Source organism: Pelobates fuscus, chromosome 9, assembly GCF_036172605.1.
Source record: "Pelobates fuscus isolate aPelFus1 chromosome 9, aPelFus1.pri, whole genome shotgun sequence".
NCBI classification, from domain to species: Eukaryota; Metazoa; Chordata; class Amphibia; order Anura; family Pelobatidae; genus Pelobates; species Pelobates fuscus.
The window spans coordinates 146,333,401-146,353,546 of NC_086325.1; the positions used below are offsets into that span (position 1 = coordinate 146,333,401).

The following is a 20,146-nucleotide window of genomic DNA, read 5'->3' on the forward strand; positions in this document are numbered from 1 at the left end:
GAATTTAAAATGAACTTAAAATAATGTTAAAGTTTTAGGCCAATGTAATCATATTAAAGCATAGCAAATTAAATTCATACATCCCAACAGACCCTGTTCAGGAGGGACAGTCCCAATTTTGGGCCCAAATCCTTCTGTCCCTCTTTATAGTAGCTCCATATTGTTGGTGTGTCTGTGTGTATAACAGAGCTCCACAGCAATAGTACTCCCAGTAATGTGTCTTTAAACTACAATAAATGTGTTTAGAAACCAATCTGTATTAATAAGATACATTGTTCTTGTTCTAAATTACAGTTTAGTTGCAGTAATTGTTATTTGGAAGTCACCTCAAATTTCTCAGAACAGCTCCACTGACACCCCTAAAATTAAAGGGTCCCTCTTCGTTCATTAGAAATGTTGGGAGGTATGGAAATTCACTTGGAATAATTATGCTGGGTTCTCCAATGTCTGTTAAAACTTCGCTAGTCTTATCACTATTTTAAGTCTCATTAGTGATGTGTTTAAATCTGATTATAATTGACATTTTGTTAAATTAAATTATATTTGTATATGAGAATGAATAGTTTTATATGGTTACAAACCCAAATGCAACTGAAATTTGTTTTCAAATTTAAAATGTTATTTTTGTTTCTATAGCTTTTTTGGGTTAAATGATATAAGAGCCTCACCATTTTTAATTAATCTTGGACACCTAAATTAATTTGTATTTATAACTATTTACCACCAGAACTAGTCAATTTATTTGGCAAAGTATATGTGAATATACAGAACAAGTCAATTTATTTTATTTACAGGTATGCTCTGTTGCTTTATAAAATATAAAGTATTATATATTACATGAGTGATTGCGTGTTATTTCACATCTAAATTTGCCTTTGATTTACTCAGCGAGCATTGACAAAATATAAAAGTTATAAAATGAATAATTATGTTACAAGTAATGGGCTTAAGTTAGTTTAAATAAACATATTCCTAATAAAAAGAGGAATTACTTATCACCCACAAATGTATGGATAATGAAAACCAGTTCAGGCAAATTCTAAAATAGAAACCTTTCAGAATGTAAGACATACCAGTATGTTATATAGGTAGCAGTACATCAGTTTTTTTTTTTTTTCTGCATGTAGTTTTTTCTTGCTGTAACATATAGTCGTCAAAATGATCAGAATTTGCACTGATCAATTTTTACATTATAAGTTACATTTTTTAAATATCATTTTTAAACTCAAGGTTTTTAGGGAAGGTATCAGTGGTTGATATTATATTGCAAGATGTTGTTTAAGGCAAAGAAATATCATGCTAATTACAAAACTACAAATTAGACTAGTTAGGGGTGTTGTAATATAAATGGGTAGCTTGGTTGCATATTTCATAATTTTATTTAAGTTTAGATAAATAACTAAGTAGGTATCTTTGTAGGCAGTGAGATATTTTGGCCTTTATAACAATAAACAGCCAATTGCGTCTAGCAGTAAAACTGCATGATTAAAAAAAATTTAAATCTCCAGCATGTAATATCCAGACGGATTATTGAAAAAAAAATATCTACATTTTATGGAAGTAAGTTCATGTGATATGCTATTAGTTGAATCCAAAGGCTAGGCCCAATTAACAGAACACGTCAAAAATATGGACAGTATATTTCAAAATAATGCAGGTAATGTATGTTCTAAAATAATGCAGGTAAGTGTATGTTCTAAAATAATGCAGGTAGTGTATGTTCCTAAAATAATGCAGGTAGTGTATGTTCCTAAAATAATGCAGGTAGTGTATGTTCCTAAAATAATGCAGGTAGTGTATGTTCCTAAAATGATGCAGGTAATGTATGTAGATAAACACATTTTCAGCTATTTTACTTCATTGGAACACACACTATTCGCCAATTCAACAGCATCACTGTAAGAAAAAGTATGAGCACAAAACAATGGAAAAATTGGTAAAACTGTTGCTTAAAAATATGTTAAAATGACCCATTACTTTTGAAAATAGTGAACTTTTGAGAAGATCGATGGCAATTTCAGATAAAGAGTTGGTAAAATGTCAGAAATGACTAAATTCTCAGCAAAATGCAGTGCGTTTTGATGGTGCACTGCTAAAATGTCTCAAAATTAGACACAGGCCAAGCAAATCAAATGATCAAAATTCCAAATCTTAGTCACATTGCTAATTTGCTAGAGAACAAAAAATCAGGCAATAGTAAAATTAGAGATTACTGCTGCACTTGGTAAATACTACTGAACAAATGTTTTATTCTCCTTTAAAAGGAGCAGTAGCAGCGTCACAGTTACAGCTTCTTCCTGTCCACCCGCACCTCCCACGTCTCCACCATTTGTCAGTCCCTACATTGGCTTCCTGTAAGATATAGGACTTAATTTAAGATCCTGACACTTGCTTACAAATCTCTACACAATGCTGCTCCCACCTACTTATCCTCACTAATACAAAAATATGTCCCATTTAGGCCCTTACGCTCTGCCGGAGACCTACATCTAACCTCTGTTCGTACTCCTACCTCTGATGCTCACCTTAAAGACTTCTCTAGGGCTGCACCATTCCTATGGAACGCCCTTCCTCTCTCTGTTAGACTTTCACCCAACATCCACTCCTTCAAAAAATATTTGAAAATGTATTTCTTTAGGAAAGCCTATCAATTAAACTGTGAACAGCTTTCCCTCCCCGCACGCTGATTCCTCTCCTGAAACTCATCAAAACACTAAGCCCTCAATGAATACTATCCTAGCAACCTACTTTTCTACCCTACCGTTACCTTTTGTATCACTATACCCCGCTCCCTCTAGCATGTAAGCTCATTGAGCAGGGCCCTCAATCCCTCTGTTCCTGTGCGTCCAACCCATCTGGTTAAAAATACGTGTCTGTTAGTCCACCCATTATACAGCGCTATGGAACTTGTTGGTGCTTTATTATTAATAATAATATATATTCCTTCATGGGATCATTTAAATTAATGGGCTGCTGAAATGCCCCGAATTGAGACAAAAAGTTAGCAAATCAATCAGACAAAATTCATATAAGTCTGAATATTAAAATAACTTCGTATTAAGTTCAGCTTTAGGGCTAAAACATTCATTATAAATCTGTTGCTGGAAGATTAAGCCAACGTTAAATCGGGAAATGATCCCATTTATGTTATTTGTCAATTAATGGCCAAACACATAGGCAATATAAGCATATTGATTTATTATTTGCCCCCTGTATTTACATCCGTTTTGCATGAATCTTAGTTACTCATTATAGGATTAACCATGTAAATTGACGGTTTCTGTGGGTACTTCATGTTATCACTGAACAAAATCGTGATATTGTGACACAATTCTTGTATTTTTTTTTTAAAAAAACAACAATCTTTGGGTGATATTATGGCTCAATTTTTGTATTTGTGGTTTGTTCTTTTTTACAATCTTTATTGGGTTTTATTTGCATTGAATCACATATGGAACAGTTACATAGTAAATGGAATTAGGGTTACAAAAGGGAAATAAATCAAATGTCTATTCCGCGTATTCCAGATATATCCAGTCAACTAAGTTAAACCCATGAAGCTCAGATGGGCGAACCCCACCTGCTAGTTCCGGGTCGTGTGATATTGATAGCAAAGGGTTAGGAGACGTTGTCAGCGGACTATTGTGTCTGATTGCATTCCACACGTCCAATGTTGGTCCTGTCAATGGATCTCGAATGATCAAAATGTCTGCCCGCCGCTCTATCTGACCAGATCAGCCAGGGGAGCTTATTCTCCGTATGCGTGAGTTCTATCGGAACCCATAATTTGGGTGATTTTTTTTCACGTGAAGTTTTGTATCATTTTAGGTAATATTTTAATTGTTATTTAAAAAAAAAAAAAAAGTAATTACATTTCAGTTTGCTTGAGACATTGATGTATATTTATTTCTTGTCATTGAAGGTTTATTGAAAGTAGCAGAAGTCTAATAGATTCATCTTGTATCTCCATACTGTCCATTACAGTACAAGGCTAAAACAGTTAGCGAATATTGATGTTGTAGTATAGCTCCATAGGACAACAAAAAATAAAAAAAATATTAATATTAGATGCATTCAAAAATAATCAGACACAGCAAGGACATACTTTAAAATGGGAGAAATCTCAATGTATCCTTCCTGGTAAAATATTTTATAAATAAATAGGGGGTGAACCAGCATCCCTAGGAAGCAACATGACTCCAGGTCAGTAAATTATGTGTACTAGTACCCAATGCCCATCTAGCTAACTTCGGAAATACGGTCTCAATGTCCAGTAGCTCTATCCCAACCACAACGAGTTGAAGCGAACTATACAGCAGCCCCACAAGACCCCAGAACAGTCCAAGGGGAATCCCCCCTGTGGAACTCCCATGCCACTGGATCACAGAGCCTTCATTGCATAGTCAATGCCCTTCCAAGGGGTAACAGGAACCTCCATATCATATCACCGGCCACTCAGGTGCAACAGGAGACAAAGGCCCAACCATTAGTCCGCGATCAACCGCTGGGCTTGTTGCAGAACAGACTCCTCTCTCCAGTCCTCCCGTCCAAAGCCAGCTTGGACCCACAGGGCAATGCTCCAACATCCGAAGACAGACCACTGCCACTTCTCCAGTCTCAAATAGGATAGCATCAGCTCGATAGTGCTTACCATGCTCAAACAAGGAGAGAGAGCATCGGATTTCCACCTAATCCGTGTCCAAATAAGTATACGGGTCCAGCAAAACTAAAACCGGCTGGGAAGGGAGCTGGGCCGACCGCTAGATATATAGACGTGCCCAGGTGTGGCTACTGTAGGCCAACACGGGCGATGGCGCAGGTATCGGGAAACGCACCATACTTGCACTAGGCCGAAATCAACGGATGAGAAGCCCGGGCGTCCACTTCGAGCCGGGTGAAATCCCCTGCAGCAGCTCTCAAAACAAAACGTTGCACAATGTCAACAATAGCTATCCGAACCTGAGCAGCCTATATGACGTGTAGCTATATTCCAAGAAAACGCCTAATTGGTAAATTCACAGAATTAGTAATAAGGTCTACAAGTGGTGTGTCCACGGAGAATGGCAGTTCGGACCCTCCCACGCAGGTTTCCTGAAAAAATAAATAATAAAATAGAATGAGCAACGCACATTTATACATATAAAAACATTGACGTTTATACAGATGGATCTCTTGCGGCTTATTTTTTCTATTTAGATAGTAAAAAAAATATATATTTTTTTTAAAATTCACACTTTAATAATTATATTTATATGTGTTGGGGTATTGGAAACGTACGGTCATATTTCCCCCATACAGAATGATCTATAACCTTAAATACACTCCATTCCCCAGCAATCTTGGCCAGTACAAAGTAATGAATAAACTTTTTTTTTTCCCAACACCAAAATGGCAGCCTTATTTATGTGCTTACTGGCCCTTTAAGAGCGACACACGCTTCTCCCGCCTTCCAGCACAAAGCATCATCCTACCCGTCACAACACCTCTGACGCAGCCAAGCAGCGAAACCCCGCCCCCCACACTTTTTCTTTCTAACACACCGTAAGGATACCCGTCCTATGAGTAGGCAGCGTCCTATTCGCGGCGAGCCACGCCCCACCCTTTCGTTCTGGCCACGCCTCCTTTCATAGTCCAACAAACATCCCTCACGTTGATCTCCTCGAGTGGAATAGGAGGGGGGGGAGAGAGGCAGGCTCGCGGCGCGGTGACGTCACCCGAGCCGCGGCTCTCGCGCTGCCCGATCCCGCCCTTTTTTTTTTTGTCAGTTTTTTTTTTTTCCCTCCCTCCTCAGCCTGTGGAGGAGCCGTTAGAAAATGGCCGCTGCGCCGAGCGGAGAGGAGAGACTGTGAGTGCGGGTCCGCTGCCGGTCTGCTGTCTCCCCAGTCCCGCTTGCCTGCCATGGTCGCTGTGGGTGCGGGGTGGAGAGGGGGATGTCACCGCTGGGGGTCCTGTGTGGGCTGCAGTTTTCTCCCCCTCGGGGGGCTGGGAGGCGGGGCAGCGGGAGAATAAAATGTCACAGTGTGTGTGTGTGTGAGAGAGAGAGAGAGACGGGGTGGGTGTGTTCCTGCTGGTATCTGTGTAGCTGCTCCTCAGGAGCCCTCTGGGTATATTGGGGATTTTGGGGAAGGGGTGTAAGTGGCCCCCCAGCCTGCCATTTCCTCAGTGCGTCATTGAACCCCCAGGCCTTGGAAATCCTCATCCAGTCCTCTCAGACAGTAAATAAATAGGGGGGGAGGCTCAGGGACCATTTTATTAATATCTTTATTGAGAGAGATGGGTGGACTACGACTCCCATGATGCTCAGCCAGCCATGTCTGTGACTGAGAATTCTGGGGGCTGTAGTCCCCCCCCCTCCTCCAGCAGCTGGAATGCCAGCAGCAGAGGATCTATCTATCTATGTATGTATGCCTGGTGTTCATACATGATGGGCTGCTTGCTGCAGGGCAGGCACACCCCTCTTTAGGGCTCACTGGTGATCAGGTACACAGGATGCCTCCTTGGTAGATCCTCTGTATGTTTAATCCCACTTTTGCCTGTATACTACACCCCCCCGCCCCCCCCCCTCCCTGTCAGGGGGTTATTCACTAAAGTGTCACTTGTTGGGTATTCAAAGTGAACTTCACATTTTAGACCAAAATTGCCGGATTCTCCAAATTCAGTTTTGTTTTCGGTTTGGCCGTGTTGGCCTGACTTTGAAATGAAAAGCAAAGTGACGCGTTTCACTTTGAACAAATGTAAGGGGGCGAATCCCCGAGACGTGAATTGTCGGAAATTAGCGCAAATATTTTTAAAGTTTAGGCCAAAATAACCAAATGGGAGAAAAAAATAACTAGAAGTCTAATAGATTAAATTCTGGCTACATTTAGAAAAAAAAAAATAGTAACCGGCAAAAGTTAAGCTATTTTTTTTCCCCCCCCTTAAGTTTAAATACGCTACAGTTTTTAGTACATAATCGTCGATTTAAAATAAAAAAATATTCTTTCACGTTGGCTATTTCAACGTTAAATTTGAATTAATTTCCAACAGGTCGCACTTTATGAATAATATTGTATGTGTAACATCCTAAAGCGTGGATGTGTAAGAGGTAGAACTCCCAAGTGTTGTACAACTGCAACTCCCGTAGTGCTGTGTCAGCCTTATGACATAATGCTATGAGCGTTGTAGATTTACAACAGCTGGGAATCTACATTTAGGGTGCTAAAATGCAGGGAACCAAAACATCTTGCCAAAAAGAGTGCTGTTTTTAGCAGTATTATTTGCCTTGTCTATTCTCGTGCCTTGTAGATATATACAATGTTTTCAATGAAAGCATTCAGTGCACACAAATCCCTCTCTAGTATGGGGAAACATGCTTTGAAAAGCTTGCAAACTGATATATACAGCGTACGTGGGCTGCGAATGAGCTTTTTCCCCATGAATTGCATTTTCTTTGCATGCTTTTCAACAAAAATGTTTAGCCGTCATATGTGCTGTGTGCACGCATGGACCTTTTATGGTGTTTAAATAATTTCTCTACCGTATTTATGGGAATAATGTATAAAGCTTTATATCTGCAGATAATATCCATATGCAACATAGGTGGTCTTTGAGTGTTTTTCTTTTTTCTAAGTTTTTCCTTAAGTAACTTTAGTCTTGCATACACCTGCCTGTGGTTCGTGCCGTCTGATCAAACATTTTATAGTGTGTGTGTGTACATAGTTCGTGAGTTAATTACACAGGTGCTGTTACAGAAGACGTACACGCAAGGAAAGTTCCCTAAAATTGTCAGAAAAAAATTAGCGTCAATTCATCAGGTATTAAATTTAGTTTAGTTTAGGTGTTAGTTTTATTTGGCTTAATTTATTTCAGTTGAAGTGATACTTATTTTGACGTATTTTATATTGTACGAATCTTAACCACTGTTAACAGAATAGTTCCCTGCTATTTTCAAATGAGATTAGTTGAATTAGCATAGCAGCCTAATTGTTGGGTCATAGCACTATAGTGATTTAAACTAAGGGTCACTAGTGCAGTTACTCTGGTCAATGTTAGGGGATTTGGATAAATCAAATTATGCAGATTTGGTTGTGGTTGTATATTTTATTTTTTATTTTTTTTGTTAAAAGTAGACTTCGCAAGCACATATAGAGATTTTGCTGATTTTAACATCTAAAAGCCAAATCTTTTTTAATAACCTTATGTGTTTGGGATGGAAAACTTTGTCTTCAGTTTAAGTGCATATTTTGTGTGTGTGTGTGTGTGTATATATAATGCAATGTGAAACACAAATGCACACACCAGGCAAGCGATAAGACTTGCTTTTACCACAGAAATCTCACTTTACCAGTCCTCTCACTACTGCAAGGGATTCTGTGTAGGCATATGCAAATGAGCTCAAGACAGATTTTTTTTTCTTCTTAAATTTTTTCCTCATAATTCCACTTTATACATGGATTCCTGTGAGTATGTGTCTGCTGCATACAACGGCTTTAAAACACGACTCAGAAAGAGGTGCAATGCCAGTGAACCACTCATGGACAGCTGTTTCGTTATTTCAACTCATCAGCATGAGATAGGTTACTGGCTTGCTATGGAGGCTTGGCGGTACCTATCTCATGTCCATGAGTGGTTCACTGGCATTGCACCTCTTTCTGAGTTGTTTCAAAGCTGTTGCATGCAACAGACACATACTCCAAGGAATCCATGTATAAAGTGAAATTGAGGCAAAAATGTGGTTCTTTGTTGAGCTCATTTGCATACGCCTGGTGTGTTTAACATTGCATGAACTATCCACATATTTCAGTCTGCCACTTATTTAGTTGGTCAATGCTTTTAAAGAAATGCCATTTTAGATATTTTTACATGCTGTGTGTAATTAATATTGGAGTTTGAGATGAGACACGGCTTGAAAAATTTTCTTTGAAACTAGGAGCAAGCTTTTTTTAAAAACAAGTGAACCATTTAAAAAAATATCTTTATTTTCAACAAAAATACAATTCTTAAAGGAACACTATAGTCACCAGAACCACAACGGCTTAAAGTGGCACTGTCATACCAAATGTATCTTTCTCCTATTGTTTTCTCTTCTCTTCCTCTCAGAATCTGTTCTTATTTTCTTTATTTCTGATCTAGTTTTCTTTAAAACATAAGACAAAGTCGGGACTACTTTGTCTTATGTATGTTTCCTACATTTGACTTTCTTTATCCAAAGGAGGAGCTTAAGTCAGCCCCATTTCCTGTGTCAAGTAGAAGGGCAAGTACCTTTTTGATACAGAAAATGGAGCTGACTTAAAGGAGCACTATAGTGCCAGGATAACTTGTTTTCCTGGCTCTACAGGGTTATTAGGCCTCCCCCCCCTCTCCCTTGGGGCCCTCCTACCGATGGGCTGAAGGGGTTAAAACCCCTTCCTTGCTAAAATAGCTGCATTTGTAATTTTGATAAATTAAGCTTAAATTAATTGTGATCAGGTCTGCTGTGTAGCAATGCAGCAATCAGTGAAAGACCGTGTAGTGCATGACTGACCTGGTGACAATTTGTCACATTTATAAAGCACACAAAAGGAAACAGTGTGTGCATGGCTTCCGTTACCATGTGTCAATATTAAAAATATTCATATTTACCTTGAGTTTTAGTCATGGCTTTAAAGTGTTAGTCTGTATGTGCAGAGTTTCTCACTAAAAAGTTAAAGCCCTTTACTGCCGGAGGTGTACTTCCACCTCTGTCAACATCTTGGCTATTAAATTTGTACACATTTGGCATCTGTCATCAGCATGGTGACATTAACACATTGAGTTCATTTTTTTCTTCGTGGGGGTTTGCACTAAACCTTCAATGAGTAAAGGTAACTGCTGGCCCAAAAGCTTCCTCATGAAGTACTTCCATAGTCTAAAGTATTTATTTATAAAGCGCCAGCAAGTTCTCTAGCGCTGTACAATGGGTGGACTAACAGACATGTATGTGTAACCAGATGGGTTGTGCACACACAGGAACAGAGAAATTGAGGGCTCTGCTCAGTGAGCTTACATGCTAGAGGGAGTGGGGTAATGTGCCACAAAATATAGGGTAGGTTGCTAGGATGAGGGCTTAGTATTTTGTTTTGATGAGTTTCAGGAGAGGAATCTGGGTGCGTTGAGGGAAAGCTGTTCACAGTTTAATTGATATGCTTTCCTAAAGAAATGTTTTCAAATACTTTTTTTGAAGGAGTGGAGATTGGGTGAGAGTCTAACAGAGAGGAAGGGCGTTCCATAGGAACGGTGCAGCCCTAGAGAAGTCTTTAAGGTGAGCATCAGAGGTAGGAGTACGAACAGAGGTTACACGTAGGTCCCCGGCAGAGCGTAGGGGCCTAGATGGGACATATTTGTGTATTAGTGAGGATAAGTAGGTGGGAGCAGCATTGTGTAGAGATTTGTAAGCAAGTGTCAGGATCTTAAATTGAGCCCTATATCTTACGGAAGCCAATGGAGGGAAAATAGCAGGATGATGCTGAATGAAGCGAATTCTTCTTATAAAGATGCATTATTTTATTAGACGCATCAGACTAGGGAAGTTTAGGAATTGTCGTTGGTCCCCAATGCATTTTAATGGACCAAGATCTGTCATGGTGATCTCAGGAGAGGAGACTGTCCCAGTGCTGAATTGATCCTAATCAATTCTGCGATTTCCAACCACCGATGGCCTACTGAGATAGGTCGGGATGCCAAATTTGTACTATCTGGTCCCAGAGCTTAACAACCAATGCTCTTACAATAATGTAAGATTTTTGCTCTCTTAAAAAATAAATAAAAAAAATAAGCAGCTATGCCTGTTAAAAATTTAAACATCGGTGCTCTAGCTAGTATTTACTGTTTTATGTGTGCTCAAATAAATAAGAAATTGTCATCTGGAAGCTCTGGAAGCAAACATATTGCATTTGAACACTTGAGAAGTTTATAGGACATGTTTATAAATGTTTGCCTCTGACATGGATATTCACTAAGGTGTAAATTGTTAAAATAGATGATGTGAAAACAGCTGTGGAATGTTTCCAATTTACCCTTTGTTGGTGTATGTAGTTTGAAATTCAGTTTAAAGAAGCACAGTCATCAATAACACAATTCTAATACCCTAATCTATAATAAAGATATATAGATTTAAATTTTTGAATTTTTATTTTTATTTTTTATTTACTATGTGGAATTCTTTTGATAAAATCACTTGCCTACGTTTCCCACTCCCTCTTTCTGGTAGCCATCATTATGCACCTTCAGTCAGGTTGTAGCCCAGTGCTTACTATTTTGCAACTGTATTTCAAAATGGCCTGACAGAACATGCTGCAGGCAGAAGGAGCATACCATTTTGATAAGCAACAGACGCTTGCAAAACTGAGAATTGGTCAGTTAATTGACAGTCTGACTGAAAGTGTAGAAAGTTGACTACCTTTCCCATTCCTTTTATCAGCCAAGTGATTTGTTTTAAAAAAAAAAAATTGAATAGGCGTGTTTTAAAAATGTAGATGGTATTCCTTTAAATACAAGTTGCTCTTTAGTGAATAACTGTATGTTCCTAATATTTTCCATGGAAGTGGGAGACCAAGGATCTTTTCATAGAGAAACACTTCACGTAAAAACTGCATGCAGCATAGTGTTGGATTAACCCTTTAAATACCTTGAAATGTAATATTTTTTTGTATAAAAACACATATCCAAAATGTTTACATATACATTTTTGTATACCATGGATTGCTTAGCAGCAGTTAAACCTAAAACATCTGTGTATATATATATATATATATATATATATAGTGCAGCTCATTAAAAAAAAAAAAAAACTGGATCCAGCCTACGTTTCAACCTCAAGGTTTTCTTTAATTCTCTAACTCTGGTATATCTGCACGCAAGCTTTAATTATTATAAGGCGTGATGGGTAATTCTTTGCCACTGTCAAGTGTTCCTAATAAGGCCCAAAATGTCTACTCTCCACTAGCAATTGGATTGTGAAAATGTATACCTGGGGAGTAGTCACCCCTGGTTAGTGTGTGCCATGGATCTTACAGGCTTACATCTGTGAGTAACTTTTAAGGCCTGGCTATTAGCATAGGACTTGAAACTTTAATCCATGTTTGTAAGATAGGATGGATGCAAGATCAGTTATTTTTGTAGGAGGAATGTAATTAAAATGATTACACAATCTCAGTTCCTAATTATTTTAGCATGATCCAGAAATGAACACCTTGTTGCAGGTTTTTGCTCTTTTGTAAATTTGATAAACTAGACCAATAAAGCAGGTAGTACGACATGGTACGTATTAAAGGAACACTCCAAGCACCATAACCCAGGACTCAACAAGTACCTGGTTGCTATGGCGACTAGAAATTTTGTCCTGGGATTTGTCAGCCCTTTTTACCGGCTGGGCAAACAATGGGGCCGGCTGCCCACTCTGGAGAGCATGAAGATGGCCGGCTCATGGAACGTTGTAGCCGGCGGCCCAGGAGAGCATGGAGGCGGACGGTTCATGGAGTGTTGTAGCCAGCCAGCTGCCCTGGGGAGCATGGGGGTGGTCAGCTCAGGGATCGTGGAGGTGGCAGGCTGGGGGCAGCGCACGAGGGAGCAGTCTACCTGCGGCTCCCTCGCACTGTGTAGTGATGCCGGGAGCCGGAATATGATGTAATTCCAGCCCCGGCATCACTATAGAAAGTGAGAGGGAGCAGAAAGGAAGTTGCAGTTAGACTGCTCCCTCGCATGCAGGATGAGTGAGCAGCCCCATTGGACTAAGAAAGTGTGTGTTTCTTTGTCAGTGTGTGTCTAAGTACCTGCCCCCACCAATCACATGAGCGGTGTTTTTACTCGCTTTTTTTCCAATGCTGTGCCGGTTTCGCTGTTGCTTGTCCAGTTTTCATAGTTGAGATCATCAAGCTTTATGATCTCAGTTAAGCCAATGCTTTCCAATAGAAAAGCATTGGGAGGATATTGCGCATGTTCTCTATGGGTAACATTCAGACCCTCCATACTGAGCACTGACACAGGACTCTCTACTGTCCGTCTGAGTGACTGTCACTAGGGGTCTTAGTAGGCAGCAATGACAATGCTGCGTTTATATTGAAAAGGCTACAGGGACAGGCTATAGGCACTAGAACTACATTAATATGTAGTGGTTCTGGTGACTATAGTGTCTCTTTAAACAAGAATGGAAAAAAATAGCTCCTAACCTGCACTGCAGTGATTATAGTACCAGGAGTGTCCTGACACATTACTAATATAAGTAGTCAAACAGCTTTGCTAATTGCTTGCTCGGTGCTGCTCCCTTCGCGTTTTGTGCTGAAAGCTGGCATATCATGCTAGGAGCTTCCGTGGACTCTGCTGAGCTTAGCCCTGCAGTGCAGAACCAGCTCATTTGATGAGTGTCAGATAATAGCTCTCAGCCAATAAGCTGAGCCCTGCTCTGTCAATCCCAGCTTCAGGCTCTCATTGAGGCAAGGAGCGGTGTCTGGCAGACCCTAGGTAAGATTTCAAACGGAAAATGCTTTCGCTACTTACATTAGTTTGCACTTGGCACCATACCTAATGTAGCTCACTGGAGTGTTCCTTTAAAAACTTCTGGAGGGGATTGTATTTAAAAGCATTAATCCAGTAATAATTTCACAAATAAATATATTGTTTGCATACATAATTCCTTTATATGTAGTGTATTAATTATTTATTGCATAAATAACTAAAACACCTCCCCTATTATTTTAACCTAAACTCTTCAATTTAGCCTTTCATTCGTAGTTTAGTTGATAAGCGCAAGTCTCTGGATGTATGATTACCCTGGGTCTTCTAAAATATCAGTTTGGCTCCTAATTATGCCTGTCTGGCTCATGAATTCTACAAATATTTGTCATGCCCTAATTCATGCACACTCAATGTGACAGCTGCTGCTTCCTGCTCTATGAAATAATTAGTAATGCATTCTGCAGGGAGGATGTTGTGGTGTTTAACTGTTCGTGTGGCTTGACTGAAGAACCTCATCGGCGTATTATGTATTGCACACTTGCTGAGAGACTAGACCGTGTTTTTAATGCTCGTGAGGAACAAGCGCTGTTTGGTTAAGGCAATCCAGTAGCACTTACAGATCACAAATTAATAGTGCTAATAAGGGACACATTACTGTCAAGGTGTGGAAAAAAGTCAATGTGTTTTGGAGTGGTAAATGTGCCTTCCTGGTCACGATTAACATGCCATATATCTATAGTACAGTTATTACAAGTGTGCTGCAAGATCGCATATCTAGAATGAAGTAGTCCTGAATGCCATTGTTTAAAGTGCACGTCATAAGAAACCTGACAAGGGCAAAAAAAAAAAATTGATCTACACCCTGTGCAAGCCAAATTAAGAGCCAGGGGAGACGCTACCTTGCCTCTAAATGCCGCATCCCTTACTGTAATGCCCGTAGTCATTATAAAGGTCAGTATAAAGATACTGTGCTATTTTTTGAAGAGGCCGCATAATGAAGCATGCATTTTAAGTTGGCATTTTAAATAGAATCTGTGGGCCTCAAGGGCTGGAGTTGTGTATACCTGTTCTAATGCCACAACTGCCGTTTCATGATAGCCACATACATTTTTGCATAATTATGTAACAACACCACCTTAAAAAACACACTTTTTGTTACATTCACAGGAGTCTTTCCATATGTGTTTTTATCATATAGATTGTTACAGTTGGAACAAACTTACAAGTTGGCAATCTATATAGCCAATCTCCATACATGTTCTGTTAATCAGTTTGCCTGCTAACTGCAAATTTAACCAAAATATGTTTTTATGTTCCTGCAACTATGAATTTGTTTCAGTTACAAAAATAAACAAAAACGGCAAAGCATGTCTGACTGCACAGCTCTCAATCGTTCTAAAGAAAAATGTTAGACTTTCCATTCTAAAACTCTTTGCAGGTTGCAAGCTTTGTAGATCAGTTTCCATGTATGGTAGGTGATTATTCGTGCTAGATTTATTGTGCGGTATCAACATGTTGGTGCTAAATGTTTCTTTCATAGAAGTAAATTTACTAGGGATGTATTAGAAATGATTCACTAAACGGTGATTTACAACCAAATAGTAAAAAGCTTATTGTAAAAAACTTTGATTATAGCAGAGTTTGAAAATCTTTCCAGATAAGGATGTTTTGTCTAAACTGGATATTTGGGTTTTCATGTGGCTCTACTCATTAAACCCTGGCCTGTTTCTTAAAGCGGCCCTGTGATTTCCTTTATTTTTGTATTATTACAATAAACACACAAGTCTTACTGTTTTGTTTTTAGCAAGAGCTACACGTATTATGGTTTTCTTTTTATCTCCATGGTTGCAGTTTTGTTGCTTCCTACTTTAAGTTCCAATTTTTTGTAATTTTTATTTTTTATGGCAATGCGGATTTAAATAAGAACTTCTGCTTCTTTTGTCTTTTTCAGTGTACCAAGCAGTAAACAAGCGCATGCTGTCATTCAGGGGCAGTTATAATGAGTTTGCGCTTTTACGTGTCAGGTTGTCCCTTATATCATTTGGGAATTGAGTGTTAAAAATGGCACATTCACCCCACTTTCAAAACAAATATTTCATAAAGATAAAATCTTTATGAAATACTCACATTGACTGTGTTGGGAATACTTTTCCTTCCTATTTTTCCTACGCTTGACCAAAGGCACTGATATGGAGGGTCTCGCTGGATCATCCATAGATCTGTGTTGTAATCTCATGAGATAATGGCAGCTTGAAGCGCCAGGAGTTGAAGAGAACTGTCAGGAAAATCATGGTTGTGGTAGCACAGGATAGGTTCAGGTATAACTAACCTTCCCCTGCTTTGGGAGTCTTTGAATAATTTGTAAAGACTCCAAGCGGTGACAAAGCCACTTTTTAAAGTACCACTCCACACCCCAAAAGATCTTCAGTTTGCTGAAGTGCTTTGTGCGTGAGGAGTAGCGTAGTTTAACCCCCGTTTATAAAAGTGTTGATTTCCATGAGAAATCAGCACTTTTATAATTTTGTTAGAGAACACCTCCCTGGTTGTCAAACAGCCTGGAAGATTTGCAGCCCTCTTCTTTTAGCTCTCCTAAGTTTAACGGCAGTGGCAGGCACAGTAGACAGTCACAGAACTCAGACCAGTGTTCCCACGGGTTACCATGGCTGCTCCGCGTGGCACGCAGGCCGCGAGAGTTAGACAGGGGAGCTGAAGGGAGCCGCTGGGAAGGTAAGTAAGAGTGTGCTGGGCCCCCACTGCTCAGTACATGCCACCAGACCACCAAGGAATGCCATAACCCCCCTCCCTGGCAAAGTAACAAGCAGGGAGTATTTTTTTTTTATTTTTCTATTTAATATTTGAAAAAAAAATATATTAAATTGCCTCCCCTTCCCCCCCCCCCCATTTTAAACAAATTACACACCTACAGAAAAACACAGTCGCATTATATACACAAACACACACTGCACAAACACACACTGCATTCACTATACACATACTACACAAACACACACTGCATTCATTATATACACATTACACAAACATACACTGCATTCATTATATACACATTACACAAACACACACTGCATTCATTATATACACATTACACAAACACACACAGCTCCTCTGTCTAAACACACTGCATCCACTACATGTGGCATGTATATTTTGTGCATTTACCTTTTAGAAAGTTTTTTTTTGTTTTTTTTTTTCAAAATGGTAAATGTACAGAGTATTGGTAAGTTATCGGCCTGAAAGTTCACAGATTCTCAGTATCTGCTCTAAAAAAAAATATATCTGTCAATCCCTAAAACCTAGCCATCTGTGTTGTACTTGGACTACTAAATAACGCACGTTCACAAACTCTTAATGGGTCACTCCACACGCATAAAGCACTTTACCTTGCTGATGTTTGTGTGCAGAACCAAACATCTGGAATAAAAGGGAATCATGTCACACATGTCATGTGCCCTTAAGGGGTTAAAGCTCTGTTTATAAAAGTGCAGATTTCACTGAGAATTCTGCACTTTTACAAGTAGACTTTCAAGTTTCACTTCCTCCTTCTGTTTAGCTGCACTGAGCATTTAATTTTGGTCCCTAATGCCCTTGGTTCAAATTGAAAGTCACCACACCAATGTCATTGCGTGCACATATGGCACCCCTTCTGTAAAGTATCTCCTCTAGATAGCATGCAGCAGCAGAGTTCAGGAGAGTTGTGCAGTTAGACACAAATCTCCGTTCTATCGCTTGTCCGGCTGGCACTTTGATTTTAAGAAAAAGAAAAAACAAAAGCCATGCGCATGAAAAGACAAATGCCCTTGTGGGCAGAGTCCTGAAAGAAACCAAGTTTTCAATGAGAACCCTCTCATTGGATAGTTTTCCTAGAAGAAATAGTCTCTTCTGGGGAACAAGTGGAAGGCTGCAGCTTTTGCAAACTTTTACAATATACTACCAATGACTACATGCATAAACACATGCATGTATTAGAGGTATATCTACTGAACACTTTTTCATTTATTTTTAATCTTGCAGTATCGAGTGGCTTTTAACATTTCTACAATGAACTAGGAAATGTGTAAATATATTTTACAAATAATTAATGTGACACTATAAAATGAAATCGCTCCCTTAAAATAATTGATATTTATGACAATGGCATGGAAATATTTATTTTATTCTATTTTAAGTTGTGTGTCGTGAGCCCACTGAACAAAGATAGAAGCCATAATGCAGTAGGGTGCTTATATCTAGTGCACGTAAACACCAAGGAGGGACAGTGGTACCTTCCAGTGGCTGCATTTCGATGCTGAGGTTTTTTTCATAACATGCTATTAGTTCAGTGCACAAACACAAGTCAAATTGTGCAGAAAAAGGTGACGGTGGGAGTGAAAAAAAACACATGGGATGCTACAGTATACAATGGGAGTAGGAATCTGGGCAGGATTAAATACTACCCCTGGCTACCCACAAGTGCAATACATGGTTGTGTGCTTGCTTTTACCATCCCTCTAAGAAGGAAAAATAAACCATTTTGAAGTTGAGTCATGTAACAGTCAAATTGCCTCCACTGTAAATATCAATCAAAATTGAGGGGAAAGTCTGTGTAGAAAGTGATCATGTAAAGGGTAACAACCAAATGTGTACCAATTATTATGAAACAAAATATTTATTCAAAAACATTTAGAAGAATTTACATAACAGATTGGTAATTTAAAATCGATGATTGGTGGTCCTCATTTCTAATCTTTCTCCAAAGCAAGCACACCAATGTTGCATATCACATCAAAATCTCAAGGGCCATTTTAAAGTATCACCAAATAGATCTTGTTTTGCCATACAAGCTTTCATATGCTTTTGCCTGTTTCTGCTGACTGTTACAAGAAGAAAACCGACAGTTGATGGGCTATTTTAAAGGAGCACAGGACAAAGCAAAATTGGGACAATATAAAAGGAACACTGAAAGCCCCGTAATTGTTATTGCAGGGCTTGACAAAATTTGCTTTGAATTTAGGAGCCAGTTAAAAAAAAAAAAAGCACTAACAAAGCTTTCAACGACAATACAATTCTTAAAGTTACACTATAGTAACCAGAACCTCTACAGCATGGGTGTCCAACCTTTTGGCTTCCTTGGACATCATTGAGTGAAGAGGAATTGTATTTGAATGATATTTTATTACCACACATAAAATTTATAGTATAATTTTATATAATAAAACTTCAAAAGTAATTTTCCTAATTTTGAGATTTAATTTGTTTTAGTAAATACCTCCATTATTTGTTATCCTTATGTAGATTGCCATTTTTACGGATACCAAATAAGGGAGCTGTCTAGTACACATGCCTATACACACAGACATACACAAACCCAATCAGGCTGACAAACGCATACAATCACATGAATACAAACACACACACAGAATTACATATACACAATTACTGGCATACACACACATTTGTTAATTAAGAGGTCCACCCAGTCTCCCTACCTTGCTCTAGGAGGGTTGTAGTGGATCCTCTCCCTGGTGGCTGCTGTGATAGGATCACTGTATTCTTCTTGCACAGGTCCCACACACGCCCAGATGATGCCGGGATGATGTCATATCCCAGCTGCCTGCTTAGTGCAGGGTTTGAGAGGAGCTGATCAGCAAAGTAATGAGCTCCCTGCCTCCCTCACAGCAGTAATGTGGCAACTGGGCCACATTACAAGAGGTTCAGAGCCATGGCTTGGGCACGCCAGTTCTTCAACTTAATGTAGGGCTTCTGGTGTCCATATCCTATAACTGAAGGCTTTTCAATGTAAATACTGCCTTTTCAAATAAAAGGCAGTGTTTACATTGCTGCCAGTTACATCTAGTGGTAGCCAGTCAGACGGCCACTAGGGGTGTTTCCTAGTCCAGGGTTGTGCAGTGTAAAACACCAGGGTCAGTGTCTCCATGCTCTGAATGTTGGTGCTGAATGTTCCCCGTAGATATGCTGATTGGCAAAGCATTTTAGCCTTCCAATGCTTTCCTAAGGAAAAACATTAAATTGGCCTAGATCATCAAGGTTGGTGATCTCAGCCATTTGGGGCAGATCAGCCATGGTATGGGGAAAAGGGATGAAGAAAAACATAGTTTCCACGCAATTGAAGGGAAGCCAGACACCTATACAGAGCTGGAGTAGATTCATTTTCTGGGGTCCAGTGTGGCTGCTGTCATCTTCTTGCTCTGCTCCCACCGGACTGACATAATATTCCGGCATCACAGCAGGACACGCGAGGGAGCAGTGCAAGAAGAGCAGGAAAATGACAGCTCCCTCACTGCTACCTCCTTTGCTTACAGCTGCCAGCCTCAGGAGGCACTAAGGTGGCCGGAACTGACAAACACCTGCCCCTGCTTGAAGGGACACTGTAGTCACCAGACTACCCTGGCAGCGCTGTCCCAGTCACCTAAATGGTAACTAGAACTATATATATATATATATATATATATATATATATATATATATATATATATATATATATATATTGTTAGGAATGCAATGTATATAGGGTTCCTTTAAGCGACTGGTAGAACCCAGTAAGATTATTCTTAAATGGTTTGACTACTTTGGAAATGCCAGGTCGCTCTTGGCAATAAAACCACTATAGCAGATCGTACAGGTTATGGTGTTTAAAGTGTTTCTGCATTAGACAATTGTTCCATAAGATCTTTAGGACTGA

General features: G+C 39.3%; 1 protein-coding gene across 1 annotated transcript in view; it reads left to right on the forward strand.

The window, feature by feature from the left end:
* Nucleotides 1-5,778: 5,778 nt before the first annotated feature.
* MECP2 (methyl-CpG binding protein 2) overlaps nt 5,779-20,146 on the forward strand; it is a 65,148-nt gene continuing 50,780 nt past the window's right edge. Inside the window, exon 1 of the mRNA XM_063432688.1 lies at nt 5,779-5,845. Coding sequence (XP_063288758.1) covers nt 5,814-5,845 — 32 coding nt within the window. The 5' untranslated portion in view covers nt 5,779-5,813. The remainder of the gene's footprint in view (nt 5,846-20,146) is intronic.